Genomic DNA, 17,358 nt, shown 5'->3' with positions numbered 1-17,358 from the left:
GCAGGAAACAAAAAGATAATGAATGGAAGGCAAAATTATTAGAAAGGGAAGAGGCTAAAGAAAAATGAGTGGAAAGCATATTATTAAATATGGAACACAGTATATGTAGAAAAAAGTACAGGGAAACATAAGAGGAGAATTCTGGATGGACGACAGGAGTGCTAGCGATAGTGAAGATAACTGAAGGGTGGGCAGATTCTCTGTTGAGGAGAAATAGGTACAAGAAGGAGGGATAATCAGTCTTTGGAGCATTCTACTGTAAGCTGCAGGAGGGTGAGGTGTGGGAGGTATAGTTGCTGAGCTGAGAAGGATAAAAAATGTTCAAAGGGGTTCAGGGCTCCTCATGAGCGAAGCTACCGCAGGGTGGACACAATGCAGGCTCATTACTGTAAACTTCACAAGGGGAGCTATCAGAGACCAAGATTGTGATGCTTGGAGGTCACTGGGACCTTTTATGGGTATGATAGGGCATAGATCCACCGAAAGATAAAATTACGTCAACACCCAATGTACTTTGAGGCTTCCGGATGGTCTAGACCCAAGTGGCCTTAAGACTCCAGTTGTAAACAGACAAAAGGTCTACTGTGGGTATGACAGGGTGCAAATGTACCAATAGATAAAATAATGACCAGTGTCTGTAGAGGCCTCCAGATGGTGTAGGCTTAGTCCCAGCCACAGACCCCAGACGTATTCTGTCAACCAAGAGGTACAAATTGGATGGTGTAGGCCCAAATTGTGAGAGTACTTCAATAGTAGCTATAAATTCAGGCCGATAAGATGGAGTTATTAGGAGTACACTTCAGCGGGTATGTTAGGGCAGCTACTCCAGGTACCAGAAGCTGAACTGAGATGGCACTCAGTGTACATCCCCAAAACAAAGCTGTACTTTGAGTGACAACACTCCATAGCATCACCGCAATAATCTCCCACAGCCCTCACAAATTTTCAGATGTTTTATATTTGTAGTAAAAAAATTATGTGGGAGGTTAAGCACACAGCTGATGTAAAGAGCAGCCATGTTCAACTGCCATTCTCCTACCAAAAATAAAATACCTTGGGAGTATACAATACCCATAGATACAACACACTCTACAAAGAGAACTTCCCACAAATGTTCAAATCCATAACATTGGATCTGTTCAAGTGGCAGACAATGGGTTGGGTTGAAAAGTAGCTCTCAAAATAAAGCGATTGACTAAACTGCTCTACCAATTTCAGACTTTACCAAAACTCGCTTTACTAACCCATCCTACTGTTATATTGTATCTTCAGTTGTATCAGATTTATTACCGAACGGATAATTGCACTCTTTGTGTATCCCCTGCATTGTTTTGCACTGTGTTGCAAAAATCAAAATAAAACTCAGAAAAATAATTGTATTCACTGACAGTTCCTTTTTTGTGATATCCATAGTCTGTCATCTAGTTGTACAAAAAGCCAGTGTACACAAATATTTCCTGTTTGAGATTTGGATTTATTACCCTTCTGTTTAAGCTGTAGTATTTGTAATGCTTAAACTATAGACAAAATGATAATGTGTCCTAGCCCTTGGTGGAGATTAGGAATATATGAGGTATGTCTATTAAATAATGAAGAGCCAGAGGATCCAGAGGAGGGGTGTTCAAATCGAGCAAGAAATCCGTATCATCAACAGTAGGCAAGGGGGTTTTTAACTTATCCTCTAAAATACTTTCGCAATCAGAGTTAAAACTTCTACAAAAAGGCTTGAAATTTGCTCCTGCGGTAAAACCTAATCTTTTTGATCTATTTGTTGATTTGAATCGTTATATTAGGAATTTGAGTAGGAAAAGATATTTTGCAATTAAAGCCATTAAGAAAAGTAAGCAAGATCTTTCTCCAATTCTTTGTGATGCGGATGAACAATTAGCATTGGTGAATTTAGAATCTCTATATACGGAGAGTAATGATAATGACTCTCCTATGTTGAGTCTTTTTGACATCAATTCTTCAGGGTCCTCAATGAGATTCAAGACAAAGTCAAATTTCTATCCGCTTCAATTCAAAGGTCCATATATAGATAGCTTCTACAGAAGCACGATGGAAGACTTTAGACAACTTTGTGATAAGTCTGAGAATGAACCAATCAGGGACAATTTAACTCCTCAAGAGAGAGTAGCTCTTAATAAATTAATGAAAGATACTACTCTGATAATTAAATCCGCTGATAAAGGCGGTGGTGTGGTGGTTCAGGATCGGAATGATTATTATATGGAGGCAGTTAGACAATTGAACAACGATTGATTCTATAAGAAATTGGATAGAGATCCTACACTAAATTTTCAATCTCAGTTGAGGCATTTATTGGATTTGGCATTACTAGAGGGAGTTATATCCAAAGATACTTTTTGGTTTTTGTTTTCTCAACATCCTATAATACCTACTTATTATCACTTACCCAAAAACCACAAATCTTTAGTTTCACCTCCTGGGAGACCTATAATTTCGGGTGTGGGTTCCCTCACTAGCAATTTATCCTATTATGTTGATGTTCACTTACAACCACTGGTTTTTTCTTTAAAGTCACATATAAAGGACACAACTAGTTTTCTTAAACTGATTCAGTCTGTCAGTTGGAAACCAACTTATGTCTTTTTGACTTGTGATGTTGAATCACTGTATTCAAATATACCTCAAGATCTAGGTCTGGAATCAGTAAAATATTTTTTGGGAAAAACAAGAATCTGGAGATTCAGCGTTATATAGCTTTCTAATATCTTCGATCAAATTCATTCTGGATCACAATTATTTTTTATTTGATCTGCAATTTTACTTACAGGTGTTGGGCACGGCCATGGGGACCAGGTTCGCTCCGAGCTATGCAAATCTATTTATGGGACTCTTTGAAGAGAGGTACATATGGGATTCCGGCTACGGAGCGAACCTGGTCCTCTATGGTAGATACATAGACGATTTATTTTTTATTTGGGATGGGGATTTTCTTTCGGCTTCTTTATTCACAGAACACCTTAACTCCAATACTTTTGGAATCAAATTTACTAGTACTTGTCATTCTTCAACTATTAATTTTTTGGATATTACTCTAAAGGCAGTTGGAGGACAAATCAAGACAGAGAATTTCTCGAAAGAGGTAGATACGTTTAATTTCCTTCACTATAAAAGCAGCCACCATAAGCCCTGGAGAGTTAATATACCCAAGGCCCAGTTCCTCCGGATTAAGAGGAATTGTTCCAATGATGAGGATTTTAAAACTCATTCTGTCAAACTATACAACTCATTCTTGGAACAGGGATATCCGAGTTCAATTTTGGATAAGGCTTTGAAGGACATTGAGGGACTTGATAGACTTAGTCTCTTTGTGTCCTCTAATAAACACAAAGATAGAGATAATTCTCTAGTGTTTATAACCAAGTTTAATACTCAAGCGGGTGGTATTAAATCCATTGTAAAAAAGAATGCTGCACTACTAGAGTTGGATGAATTCATTGGTGCATCTATTAATAGGAACAAAATCATTACCTTTAAAAGATGTAGAAATTTGAAGGAGCAGTTAGCCCCAAGCTTATTTAGGAGTATTGCCTCGAGGTCGAGCATGCCCCCTATGCCACTTTGTGAACCAGTGAGATGGTTGAATAGAAGAGATGGTTTTTACAGATGTGGCAGATTAAGATGTGCATCATGTGCACATGCTGATCATCAATGTGCAGAGTTTTCTTCTTTTGTATCAAATGAGAAGTTTTTCATTAAGAAGTCTTTAGATTGCCAATCCACATTTGTGGTTTATTTGATCAATTGTGGGTGTGGCATCCAATACATGGGTCGCACTATAAGAGCAGTGGGAACGCGGTTTTTAGAACATCGGCGTAATATTATGAAAAACTTGAAAACGCATCAGTTTTCTTAACATTTTGCGATATGCCAAAAGGGTTGTTCATCAGGTGTTAGATTTAGGGCAATTGAGCAAATAACTAGAACTTAGAGAGGGGGTGATAGGTTTCAATTGTTATGCAAGAGGGAGGCTTTTTGGATTTTTAAGTTGAAAACATTGTTACCGCAAGGTCTGAATGACAGCATAGAGCTGAATAACATTTGTTGATTTTATTTGTGTTTAGCGACACAGATTCTATAGCATAATATATGACTAGCATTTGTCAATTTAGACCTTTACTTAATTAAATACAAATCTATGTGTATTTTTAATATGTTAAATATGTGAATTAGTGGATTTGAGGATGCTGCGTCTTCTTTCTCTAATTGTTTATATATCTACTTGTCTTATATTTATACTTTGTTGTTAGTTTGAGCCAACGACCTTTAGTAATACTACAATATTGTTATGCATGTTTTATATGCACTAGTATTGAGTGCATATTTTAAAATTCTTGTGGAATTTAGCACGGATGATTGTTGATATGATTATCTATTTGTGGACAACTAAGATGATCTGTGGTGTATGGATGCCAACTACCATCACGAACAGCCGCAATACATGATGGACAACTATTGATGGAACGATCAGCTGTATTTACTATCACCACAGTTTGTCTATTTATCAATGACATGCTTAACCACTGGCAACTTTATGAATAGGAACCTGTTTTCATTGGAGCTTTTTGTCACGTGATCATTATTAGGGGATTGGTTCATTACCCCCACGTGACTTGAATAGGAACTATATATGAGTGGCAGATATGCCTTGATGTTTATACCTCTGATGAAACGGCCAGAGTGCCGAGAAACGCCTCAGGTGTCTATTCTCAATTGGTGTTCTCACAGCAGAGAACTACTATACCCCGGGGTTGTAGTGCCTGTTCAGGACTGTGGACTGTGGAATTACTATTTCTTTTCACCATTATCCGGAGAATGATCCATATGGAGGTCTGATCATCAGCCTGAGACTAACAATAAGTACTACATGTCCAAGGACCGTTGCTTTTCCTCTCATAGAGAGGTTGTTTTTTATGTTTAAAGAGGATCTGCGCACCAAGGTGTGCCTGTATGAACAGTCCGATCAAATTATCTGTGATTTTCACCAAAACGGACAGATCCCCATAATCCACGTGACCTTAGGATTTGTTGCACTTTACAAACAGGTGCCTTGCCCTAATGGATTGATCTTTTCCCGGATTAAATTTGAACTTTTACTTATTATATGTGAATATTGAGCAGTATTTATGGGCTTCAACCTCCTACTATACCATAATTTTTTCTGCTGAGAATTAATCCAATGTATTCTTAATATATTTTGATTATATAGAGTTGTGTACTCATATTTTCAATATGCTAGAATTTTTTAAAAGATGTACTGGCTGTCATGCTAGTTTGGATATATTGAATACGTATCAATGCTCCATTGAACGTGTATAAAATATCATTACAATTTGTGAATATTTTTAATCATATTTGATTTTATATATTAAATTACAAATTATTATATAATAACTAGTGGCTTTCAGTATTTGCGCTCTCATCTCCAGTTGTGTTTTTGCATGTATGTACTCAGGTCCCAGAGCCTGCAAGGAGAGCTGCAACTGGCCATAGTTTGACATAATACATTCACGAATATCTACAGGTGATTTTGAGCACCCATTGTTCACTTATTTCTTTTTGTATTAAATAATGAGATTGATTAAATAACTGACCTTTATTTATTGGTATTACAAATTTAATGTTTGTCCCCTTCAATATACTCCCCATTTGCACTATTACATCGCTGTAGTCTTGTTTTCCAATGGTCAAAGACATGGAGCAAATCAATTTCTGTCACTTGTTTCAACATATCTGCCATTTTCTTTTTTACACCATCAACTGAATAAAAAGTGTCCCTTTAAGCACGGATTTAACTTTTGGGAAAAGCTAAAAATAGCAAGGTGCTAAATCGGGCGAATATGGAGGATGTTCAAGTGTAGGAATGTGTTTGTTGGTCAAAAACGGCTTCACAGAAAGTGCTGTGTGAGCAGGCGCATTGTCCTGGTGAAGAAAGAAACCATTTTTCCACAGTTGCGTCCGTTTCTTTCTGACACAGCCTCTTCAAAACATCCTTAGAATAATGCTGATTAACTGTTGTGCCTTCTGGAACCCATTCTTCCAAAATTACACCATTGATATCGAAAAAAACCAATGAGCATTGCTTTGAATTTTGACTTGTTTTTACAAGCTTTTTTCATTCTTGGCGATGACGGTATTTTCCAGTGCATTGACTGTCTTTTGGTTTCAGGATCATACTGGAACATCCAGGTCTCATCACAAGTGATTATTTTATGAAACGGGTTTGGATCTGTGTCAAGTTGCTGCAGAATGTCAACACAACATTCCTTGCAATGATCTTTTTGTTTTGGTGTGAGAACCCTTTCGACCATCTTTGCACAAACTTTTGTCATGTTAAGATCCTCACGCAAAAATTTCCATACGGTGTCTTTGTCAATGTTTCTGGATTCAGCTATCATTCGAATACTGAGTCGGCGGTCTTTTTGACCAATCTGACTGATTTTTTCTACAATTTCTTCGGTTCTTGAAGTGGCGTTCATCATCTTCGACACCCTCACGTCCCTCGCTAAATCTTTTGTGCCACTCAAACACATGCGCACGAGACAGGCAATCATTCCCATAGGCCGTAGTAAGCATGTGAAAACATTCTGGTGTTTTGTGCAAATTTACTAAAGATTTCAAACGGACACGTTGTTCAACTTTTAAGCTTACCATTTTTTTGGCACTCTACAGAAAACACAACCAAACTAAATGGCGACTCACAATCAACTGAACGCCATAGAGTGTTGCAGCACAGTGGCTCAGTGGTTAGCACATCTGCCTCACAGCACTGGGGTCATGAGTTCAATTCCCGTCCATGGCCTTATCTGTGTGGAGTTTGTATGTTCTCCCCGTGTTTGCGTGGCTTTCCTCCGGGTGCTCCGGTTTCCTCCCACACTCCAAAAAAACATACTAGTAGGTTAATTGGCTGTTATCAAAATTGACCCTAGTCTGTGTGTATGTCTGTGTCTGTGTAAATGTTAGGGAATTTAGACTGTAAGCTCCAATGGGGCAGGGACTGATGTGAATGTGTTCTTTGTACTGCACTGCGGAATCAGTGGCGCTATATAAATAAATGGTGATGATGTCATGCAGGTTCATGGTTACTACGTATTGCAGTTATAAACGGTTCTGACTGCTTTGCTTACTAAGTGGAATCACAGTCTCGTTATTTAATAGACATACATCGTACATTAATGGAGTGTTGTTTTGGAACATATAAACAATGTGACAATCCTTACCCCAAGATAATCTCCCCTCCTCTTATTTGCTACATTGCAGGCAATTCAGAGAGAGAGAGGTGCCTTTCCATATAGGTATAATAGAAACTTTAAAAAAATATATATTTTTAAAATAAATTACAAAAACAAACATTATTGAAGTTGTGATGTTCAGGCTCTAACCTGCTGCACAAGCTGCTAGCCACTTCTCACTTCTACAAGGGTTTTTTGCAATTAGATGTGTACAGTTTTCATACTTCTGGGAAAAAAAAAAATTGAAAAGAATTTGTTAAGTAGGAAATATGTTTTATCAGCAGTTACATTGACCAGTTTATCCTTTCTGCAAGACGTGAATATCAGGTTTAAATAAAGGTTAATAAATCATTACGGAAAACAAAAAACAGGGAACAAATGTGTATTGTAACATACAGAAACACTTAATTTGGTTTGACTTGGAAGCAATGTTTTTCTGTTTGCACCATGTAAACCAGCTCCCATTTGGAAGCATGTTTCCAAAGTCTATAAAATAGATGTATGCCTTGACATAGTAAATTAGTAGACACTTGCACAAATAAAAAAAAGCTTCCTTAATACTCCTTGCTGGGAAACGTGGCTTGAGCGGAACAAAATTTCACTCAACTTTTACTTTCTCTCTTTCCTTTACCATCCTCTTTAAATTGTATATTATTGTTGTTGTTTTATTGATATTACTATCCATCTAGCTTTTCGCTATTTTCTTGCTACAGCTAAATTGTCTACCTAGAGGTTGGTGTGTAAATTGATTCCTGTTAAGATGTTTACTCCCACTTGCTTCAAATCAATAAATAAAACTATATATCAAAAAATGGTCTCACCTCACAATGAATATACATACAGGGAAGTTTGCAAATCAGTCTGATCAGGTTTTCTCTCTCTGAATCTCTGAAACCAGTCAGCTGAACAATTCGCTGTTCCAAAGTCACCTCCATCTAAAAGTTAAAAATTAGGTAATAAAATAGTCATGATGAACAAAAACATATCTATATTCAAAGACAGAAGATAGTCAGTAAAACTGAAGTACAGGTCTATTATTCAATGCTTTTATTTATACTGTATTTTAATGGTTCAAAGTGTTTCCAATATGTTAACAGCATCATCTATAAATTAATAATAAACATGTGTTAAGAAATAAAACTTTATATATATATATATTTGATAAAAGTTTTTTATCACTCTAACATTAACAAATATGTATCTTTATCTTTCCACTAATAGCCCTAGGGTAGTAGTTGTCAGTACATAGATCACAGCCTAGAACTGGTCCTCATACCATTTTATGGCAAGTCTCATTTACACTGTTTTCTAAATAATTTTTTTTTACCATTTGTGGTTGCAAAAGGGATTGATACTTATTGCAAAAAATTGAGAATTATACTCACCATTAATTTCCTTTCCTTGACATACTCCATGGCAGTCCTTACAATGGGTTAATACCCTGATCAGCTAGTGCAGACAGGAAAGATTTTGCCCCACCTGGGCCCTATATAAGGCAGACCCTCCTCTTCCTCAGTGTCTTTTGTAACTTCCCAAGCAATCTTATAATGTAACTATCAGAACAAGGGTGGGAAAATATAGGGCTGCCATGGAGTATGTCAAGGAAAGGAAATTATCGGTGAGTAGAATTCTCAATTTTCCTTTCCCTACTCCATGGCAGCCCTTACAATGGGCTATTCCAAAGCAGTACAATAGTCCCAATTGTACGGAATTTGCTGGTGCTATATAAATAAATGTTGATGAATAGTTGGGAGGGCAATAAAACCAACATCTTAATACGGTCAAACAGAATATTTACAGCGCTTGCTGGAGAATCTTTCTCCCAAACGTGTCTCCTTAGAGACTGAAAAGTCAAGAAAATAATGCTTAGAAAAAGTGTGCATCGACGACCACCTGGCTGCCTTACAGATGCCGTTTGCCGATGCATGGGTTCTATGTGCCCAGGAGATCGCTACTGCTCTAGTGTAATGCGCCGTCAGTATCCTAGTTGCTTCACGCTCTTTCCACCTGTAGGCCTATACAATCACTTCTCTGATCCGACTTTGCTAATGTGGGTTTGGATGGGGCATGTCCTTTGCGAGGACCTTCAGGAAGTACAAATAGTTGCTTTGTCTTCCTAAGATTTTTCGTCTTGATAAGGCAAGTAGATATAGCTTTCACCACATCTAGAGTATGGAGACGTGTTTTGTCACTATTAGTGGGATGAGGGTAGAGAGATGGCAGAATCAATTCTTGATAGATGTGGAAGGAAGATACAACCTTGGGTAGATAATCCGGATTCGTCCTCAAAATTACTTTATCATAGATATTCAGGAAGCGTTCTTCACACAATGCATCTATGTCCCTTATTCGACGAGCCGAAGTGATTTCCACTATATAGAGCACCTTCAGAGTGAGCCACCTGAGAGATATGTCTTGCAAAGGTTCAAAGGGATAAGCTGTTACGGCGTCAAAGGCAAAAGGTCCCAAGGGGCTAAGAACGGTTTCAGTCTCAGTCGAAACCTCTTCAGTGCCTGAAAAAACTGGAAGACGAGACCCCGAGATGACAGCTTGATATCAAGAAGGATGCTAAGAGCAGATACTTGCACATTTAATGTAGCGGGTGCTAGTCCTTTAACAAAACCATCTTTGAGAAACTCTAACACATCCGGCACACTGGCAGACATGGGATCCTTCGCCATGTCCCCTGCCCAACAAATGAATCTTTTCCAAATTCTGTAATAAAATTATAGGGGAACACTTTTTCATGGCCTGAATTAGAATATCTGTTATCTCATCTGAGACCCCTTTGGATTTCAGTAATTGCCATGCACTCTCCACGCCATCAAATCAACGGAGTCTGGACTTGGATGCAGAACCAGACCCTGATGTACGAGGTCTGGTCTGACCGGTAACGGCCATGGATGTTCCAGCAACATCCTCCATGCTACTGCGAACCAAGGCTGCCGCGGGCACGCCAGGAGGACTGCTATTACCTCCACCTTCTCTTTCTTTATTTTTCGGAGTACCTGAGGGATGACTGGAAAGGAAGGAAACATGTACCCCAGTTTGAAGTTCCACTGCATTGATATGGCATCTATCTCTAGGGCCCTGTTGTCTGTGACAGGAGTAGAAGAGGGGTACCTTGGCATTGCTTCCTGTGGCCATCACATCCATTTCTGGCGTTCCAAACCTGTGTCATATAAGTTGAAAGACCTCTTCGTGCAAGTCCCACTCTCCTGGGTGGACTTGGAGTCTGCTCAAATAGTCCGCCACCTCGTTGTCTTTGCCTGCCACATGGAGGGCTGAGAGAGCTCTTAGGTTCGTCTCTGCCCATGCCATTAGTGTGGTGATTTCGGTCAGCATTGCTCTGCTTTTGGTACAGCCCTGCTTGTTTATACAAGCTACCAGAGTTCTGTTGTTGGAGAACACTCACAGATGTTTGGCTCGCAGATAAGACTGGAAGTACTGGACTGTACGCCAGACCGCTCTCTCATCTCAAAGATGTTCCCCTGGAGAAGTCTCTCTTCGTCTCGCCAGGCGCCCTGCGTGACCATGCCTTGTATGTGAGCACCCCAACCTATTAAACTGGCGTCTTTGGTAAGGACACACCAGTCTGGTATCGAGAGAGTCACACCTTGTTTTCTCAGGCCTGGGAGCTGCCACCAGCGTAAGGACTGTGTCGCCGATCTTGAGAGGTTGATTTTGGAATGTAGAGACGGCACTTTACGATCCCATTGTGCAAAGAGGTTTGCTTGACGATCTCTCATATGCCATCTTGCCTACAGAAGAATTGTTGAGGAAAACATTACTAGGAGGTGAAGACATGTTCGCGCTGAAACACGAGTTTGAATCTGAACTTTGTGCGCCAAGGACTGGATTTTGTCCAACCTTTCTTGAGAGAGACAGACCTTGTCCGTTCTTGTATTTATTTGTACTCCTAGAAATACAAGCTTTTGCGACGGTGTCAGATGGCTTTTTGATACATTGACTAACCAACCGTGCCGTTACAGAAACTGGATTACGTGGGATGAAACCTCCAAGGCTGCTTCCTCTGACTTTGCCGAAATGAGGATATCGTCCAGATACGGCCACAAGGCTACTCCTCTCTCCACGAGTGTCGCTATGAGAACTATAAGGACCTTGGTGAATGTTCTTGGAGACGTGGAAAGGCCAAACGAAAGGCAAGTAAACTGGAAGTGGAGTCCTTGAATGCAAAATCTCAGGAGTTGCTGGTGATGGGATGTGATTGGGATATCAAAATATGCATCCTTTAAGTCTATTGCTGTCAGAAAATCTCCTGTTTCTACTGCTTTGAGTTCATAGATTCCATACGGAAATGTTTTACTCGCACATAGCAGTTGAGAGCCCATAGATCTAGTACTGTCCTGGAGGCACCTGATGGTTTCCGGACGAGGAACAGTTTGGAATAGAACCCCATATTTTCCCGACTTGACTGTACTGGTTCGATAGTTTTTGTTTTCACCAGGGCTCTTAGGCTTTCCTCCAATGCTTGCTGTTCTAAGGAAGACAAGGGACTTCTTGACTGAATAAATTTGTTCCCTACTGAGTAGGTATGGAATTCTATAACATATCCCTTGGTGACTATCTCCTGGACCCATTTGTCTTGTGTGGTCTGAACCCAAACTTTTGCAAAACGTGATATCTTGCCACCCATGGGAGTTAGTGGAGACTGGATCTGCAGATAGTCATTGGGATCTTTGCTGTTCTTGTTTCACCCTTTTTGGTCTGAAGGGCCAAAAGGACTGTCTTGCCATATTATCTTGGTGTCTAGAACATTGTCTCCCTGGCCTATAGGCAAGGGCTTCCTTAAACTGTTGCTTTGGAAAATAAGAGAGGAAACGTCTCACCTTTCTGTCTTGTGGCAGGCGATTAGCATTACCACTTGCTAGCCTCTGCATTAGGTTATCCAGTTTTTCACCAAACAAGAAATTGCCTTCATATGGAAGTGTTGTCAGACGGCTTTTGGATTGATGATCTGCTGCCCACGAACATAGCCAAAGTGCCCTTCTTGCAACAACTGCCGAGGTCATGCTCCTGGAAGAGAATACAATGGTATCCATCGAGGCGTCACACAAGAAATCAATGCTTTTCTGCATAATCTCTAAGGATTTAAGAAGATACAATCTATTTATCTTCACCTCAATATCTGTATGTAGAGTACTGGCCCACAACCTCAGGGCTCTAGCTACCGAAGCCATTGCTATTCCAGATTTTAGAGTTATGCCTGAGGAGATGTGTAATTTCCTGAAGGAAGTCTCCATTCTCCTATGCATGGTATCCTTCAACAGACCCCCATCATCCCACGGGAGAGTGGTTTTTGAGGATAAGCCAGCTATGGCTGAATCCACCTTAGGCACTGAACAGTATTTCAGCATATCCTCATCCTGAAAAGGGTACATGTGATTCAGTCTCCCCATGTTAGGATGACTTTTGTCTAAGACTTGACATTCCTTAGTGATAAAGTCTTTAATCACCTTAAGTGTATGGAACACTCTAGACTTTACTTTGTGCTCCAAAAACAATGCATCCTGAGGTTTGATCAGAACTGTTGGCTCCTCAATACCTAATGATTTGTTAATATGCATAAGTATAACATTCACAGTATCCAAATTAAACAATCCTGGGATTCTCTTTCACCTCAGCCTCACTATCTGACTCCGAATCCCACTCCTGAGGAGAACGGAATGTCTCAGAAGATGGTCCTGGCCTCATTTCCTCCATATTGTCTGCTTTAGGAATCCTGTCCCTCTTTGTTCCCTGGTCTAGGGCCTGAAAATCCTGCATCACTTTAACGATCCATGAAAAGAATTGTTTGAATTGTTCAGGGGGCCAAGCTCTTCTACCGTTTCAGGGGTGCATGACACACATAATGGGTCAGTACAATCTTTCGGTAATCGGCCATCACAAGCTGCACACACACGATTTTTCACTTTACATTTCCCTTTTCCCTGCACAAGCTCCACTGAGGTACTGTAAACAATAGAAAAAAGGAACCAAGTAACCTATCCTAAAAGTACACAAAAACCCCTTTCTAAGGGCTTACCTTGGGTGTCCGTCAGCTTTTTTGGGGCCGGCTCCTGGTCCATAGTGCACTTGTCAAGATGGCTGCTAGGTCCTGCAGCATACAATCACCAAGCAAACACTTAGCATCATAAAATGGGCTTCAGCTGCTCAAACAAGGTACCTGCCTTGACCTCATCAGTGAGCCTTTTAGCAGAGTAATTATCTCACCTGTCTCATCCTGACAGGCGAGTTGGACGAGAAAATAGCTGCGCGCGCGTCCTCCACATGCGCGTGTCATCCAAGAGTGCACGTCCGCAGGAAGTCTCAGCCCTGAACTCACAGTGAGGAGAAGAGATTCGTCCCTGCAGTTGCCCCGCTGGTACTGCACACATAAACAGCCAGCTTTAGAGGAAATAAAGAAAACCTCCTTTATGTAAGCCCTCTCGAATAAAATAAAAAAACAAAAATAAAAAACACTACACTACACTGTCCTACACACGCTGAGACAGGAAAGAAAGACACTGAGGAAGAGGAGGCGCTGCCTTATATAGGGCCCAGGTGGGGCAAAATCTTTCCTTTCTACACTAGCTGATCCAGGTATTAACCCATTGTAAAGGCTGCCATGGAGCAGAGAAAGGAAAATACATTTATTTTGTTATATTGTATCAAGGCAGGAGGGACAAAAGCTGCATATTATCCAGATGGGGGAAAAAAAGGGGAAGGTTGTCTAAGAAGAAATATAGGGCCCGATTCATCTTCGGACACAATCTGCACACGAAAGAGCCTGAAACTTGAGTGCATTTTCCACCATCTTCAAATAGAAGCGGATCTCAACACAAGTTTCCATTTGATTCTGGGTATAAGTGTGCTCTGGCTAAATGCTATTTGCAGTATGCAGACAGATGGAACACAGTATATGCAAAAGCATCAATTCACTAAAAGGTCAGAACTCATGAAATTTATTATTTTTTTTAAAGAAAATGTTATTATAATCAATAAAAATATTTGTGATTTTTTTTCCCTTTAATAGTAAATACATAAATTAGGATGTTCTTAATGTGCACAGTATATACAATGCATTTTTATAGTCTTATCTTTCTTGCATACACATGTTCTGTGTCAACTAGTTGCATGCAAAAGTGTAGTTTTCAATACAAAGACTATGCTGTGATAATACTCTAATATCCCATTCATACTACGCCAAAAAACAGGATTTTTGCCGGGGCAAGCCCAGATGAACAGGGTCGAGGCACAGTATGAATGGTGTCAGGTCTATTTCCAGGGTCTGATGACCCAGGACTTTTGGTGGGGTAATTCCCGGGTCCGACCTGGGCCGCCTGCACTATGAACGGTGAGACCCGGGTTTTTCAACCTGGGTCTCAAAACACAATTATAAAGTTGTAAAAGAAAAACAAAAAAACACACACACACACACACACACACACACACACACACACACACACATCACAACAGGGGCTCTGATTGGCTCCTCTTGTGATGTGTTTTTTTTTTGCCATGGAGAACCGGGCAGACCCGTGTTCAGTATGAACAGGATCTACCCAGGAATTTCTTTCCGTGGGAGCCTCTGTCCTCAGGCAATATCCCAGGTTCATATACCCGGGATATTGCCGGGCGGCAGTATGAAAGCGGTATAAATTATGCAAATGATACGGCTAACAAATAAGTACTTTAGAGAAACCCAGAACTTATATTGACACGCCCTTACTGTACATTGTCTACGTTCATCCGCATTCAGACATGAATTGCATGCAGGTGTGCTCCTTAGCATTAGGTCCGTTTCTGCACGTGGGCAGAGCTATTTCATGCAAGATGCAACATGCAATGGGAGAAGATGCGTCAGAAGATGAATCAGGCCCCTAATATACAATATACCTTCCAAACATCTCGATTTGAAAGAGAAGTCCCAACATAACGATCGGGACAGTTTTGTGCCACAGTTGAGAAAATTGGTAAGTTTTCTCTGTTCACTGCTGCCCTTGTGCGCAGGGCAGAAGTGAACAGACAGGAAAGAGGGGGGGGGGGGGAAACAAAACAAAAAACAAAACACAGGGTACAAAATACATGAATATTAGTTACCGCACACAAGCTTCTCTTAAGAAAAAAGTGATAAAGATGGTTTTTGAAATGTATTTTTTTTTTTTATGAATAATTTAGGCGTATATTTAACATCTGCACATCAAATCAAAACACATATGTTAAGTTCTATGTTTTTAGAACATTTAGGGAACAAGCAGAACTGTGCTGTGAAAACAGTAACTAAATGAGAAAATTTCACATCACCATTTAAACTCGTTTGGAAAATCTTAGTAAAAAAAGAACATACAGGTCTTAACTGAAGAACAACCACACTTTTCATAAATTCTCTTCTGCAGGCATGTTTCACAATGTCATATTACTATAGATTTGCTATAGTCTAGCTGGCCATCAGATGATTGGCAAATCTGTCTAGCTAGTGCAAATTGAATTAATACAGCTTAATAAAGAAACAAAAAAACAGGAAGACAGGAAATGTATGATCCCAAATTGACATGCAGGAATCTCAAAATTTAATTAAAACTTCCTTGCCTTTACCCCTTATATTTTATGCCATACTCCCATCCCTATATTACTGTAATGTTTTCACAGAGGTAATCCTTAAGTGGCTGCACATTTCGGTTGCTTTAAATGTCAATCACTTATTTTAAAAGCATACAGCGGAAATATATCTTGAAAGGGAAGTTGAGTTCCAAATAATACACCATATGATTTGCAGTTAGCGAGCAACAAATAAACATTTACCAGGACTCCTGGAATTGGCCGACTGCAAGGATGGATGACATCTCCTTCGTCCAATTCTGCACTACCTGTGGCATGCAACCAGGTCCTCCAGGATCCTGATGCCCCCCTACCCATTCCGCATTGGCCATGGACCCATATCTCTATGGTTTTCATCAGCAACCTCCCCACCTTCTTGGTGATAGTGGATCACTACTCCAAGCAAGTCCACTTCACAGCATTGAAAAAACTGCCATCTGCACTCCAACTCTCCACCAAAAAAGGTTTACAGGGCTGGACAGACAAACTGGACCCCTTGCTCGGAGGAGTTGTGGAAAGCCATAAGGGACTGAGTATTTCACTCCATCCCTAGTCGAATGGACAGATGAACTAGGCTAACCAATTCTTTGAGCATCGTTTCCAGATGACAGCCATCCTGTCTTCCCATGTCTAATCTGGGTTCCTTCTGCACACAAGCATGTGTAGGATCTCCAAAGATTGTGGAACAGGCTGCAAGAGCAGTTAAGACAGTAGCAAACCAAAAATGGTTTGCAAATCAGAGTAGACTGGACAGGCCAGTATTTTGAGTGGGAGATAAAGTTTGGCTCTCCACACGCAACACTGCACTGAAAAGGCCCTAATGCAAAGTGGGGCTGAAGAACATTGGTCTATACTCAATCAGTGGGATGACAAAAATGGATGGAAAGACCAGTTTCATACAAGATAGATGATTCCTCCTCCCACAGTAGATGGCCACTAGGAACACATTATCCATTCAATCATTGACATTCACAAACCTGGTGGAGATATGCAGTAGCTGATACATTGAAGGGCTTCGGCCCTGAGGGTACTTTTGTATTATTTCAACAGATGTTCACGTACCTGGTCTGCTCGACAAATTCTTCAGGCTGCATCCTGCCAAACTAGATTATCACACTCTGAATCTGCTCCTAAAGGAGGGGAGGGGGCGGTGGGAGATGCACTGCAAGGATCTGCCGCAATACTAGTTACAGACGACCATGACAACTGCACACTAATTTTCACTGTCTGCAATGAACACTTATTAGAAACATTTATTTACAATGTACATTGCGCCAGCATATTCCGTAGTGCTTTACAATTGGGGAAAAACACATTTCTCTGCTGACACTTCATAGACTTGTTTTGTTTGCCTCTTTACTTACTTCAACCTCGTCTCTCACAATTCTACATTCTCTAACACATCAAATTCACATTTCTCCCTCAAAACCATCCTCACAGGACTAAGTGGCTTGGCTAGTGTCAGGCTTCAGCCGTAGATTAGAGAGCAGAGGCCACT

At 40.3% G+C, this 17,358-nt stretch overlaps 1 protein-coding gene across 1 annotated transcript in view; it reads right to left on the bottom strand.

Moving 5' to 3' along the window:
• The window catches only part of SLF1 (SMC5/6 complex localization factor 1), a 63,935-nt gene extending 46,948 nt beyond the window's left edge, over window positions 1-16,987 (bottom strand). The window contains exons 1-3 of the mRNA XM_075181032.1: window positions 16,923-16,987; window positions 8,081-8,194; window positions 7,410-7,485 (exon numbers count right to left, since the gene is read on the bottom strand). Of these exons, the coding sequence (XP_075037133.1) occupies window positions 7,410-7,485; window positions 8,081-8,194 (190 nt within the window). The 5' untranslated portion in view covers window positions 16,923-16,987. The remainder of the gene's footprint in view (window positions 1-7,409; window positions 7,486-8,080; window positions 8,195-16,922) is intronic.
• Window positions 16,988-17,358: the final 371 nt, after the last annotated feature.

Source organism: Mixophyes fleayi, chromosome 1 (genome assembly GCF_038048845.1).
Source record: "Mixophyes fleayi isolate aMixFle1 chromosome 1, aMixFle1.hap1, whole genome shotgun sequence".
In the NCBI taxonomy this organism is placed as follows: domain Eukaryota; kingdom Metazoa; phylum Chordata; class Amphibia; order Anura; family Limnodynastidae; genus Mixophyes; species Mixophyes fleayi.
The sequence above is the reverse complement of the archived record's forward strand: the minus strand, read 5'-3'. Positions and strand labels throughout refer to the sequence as shown.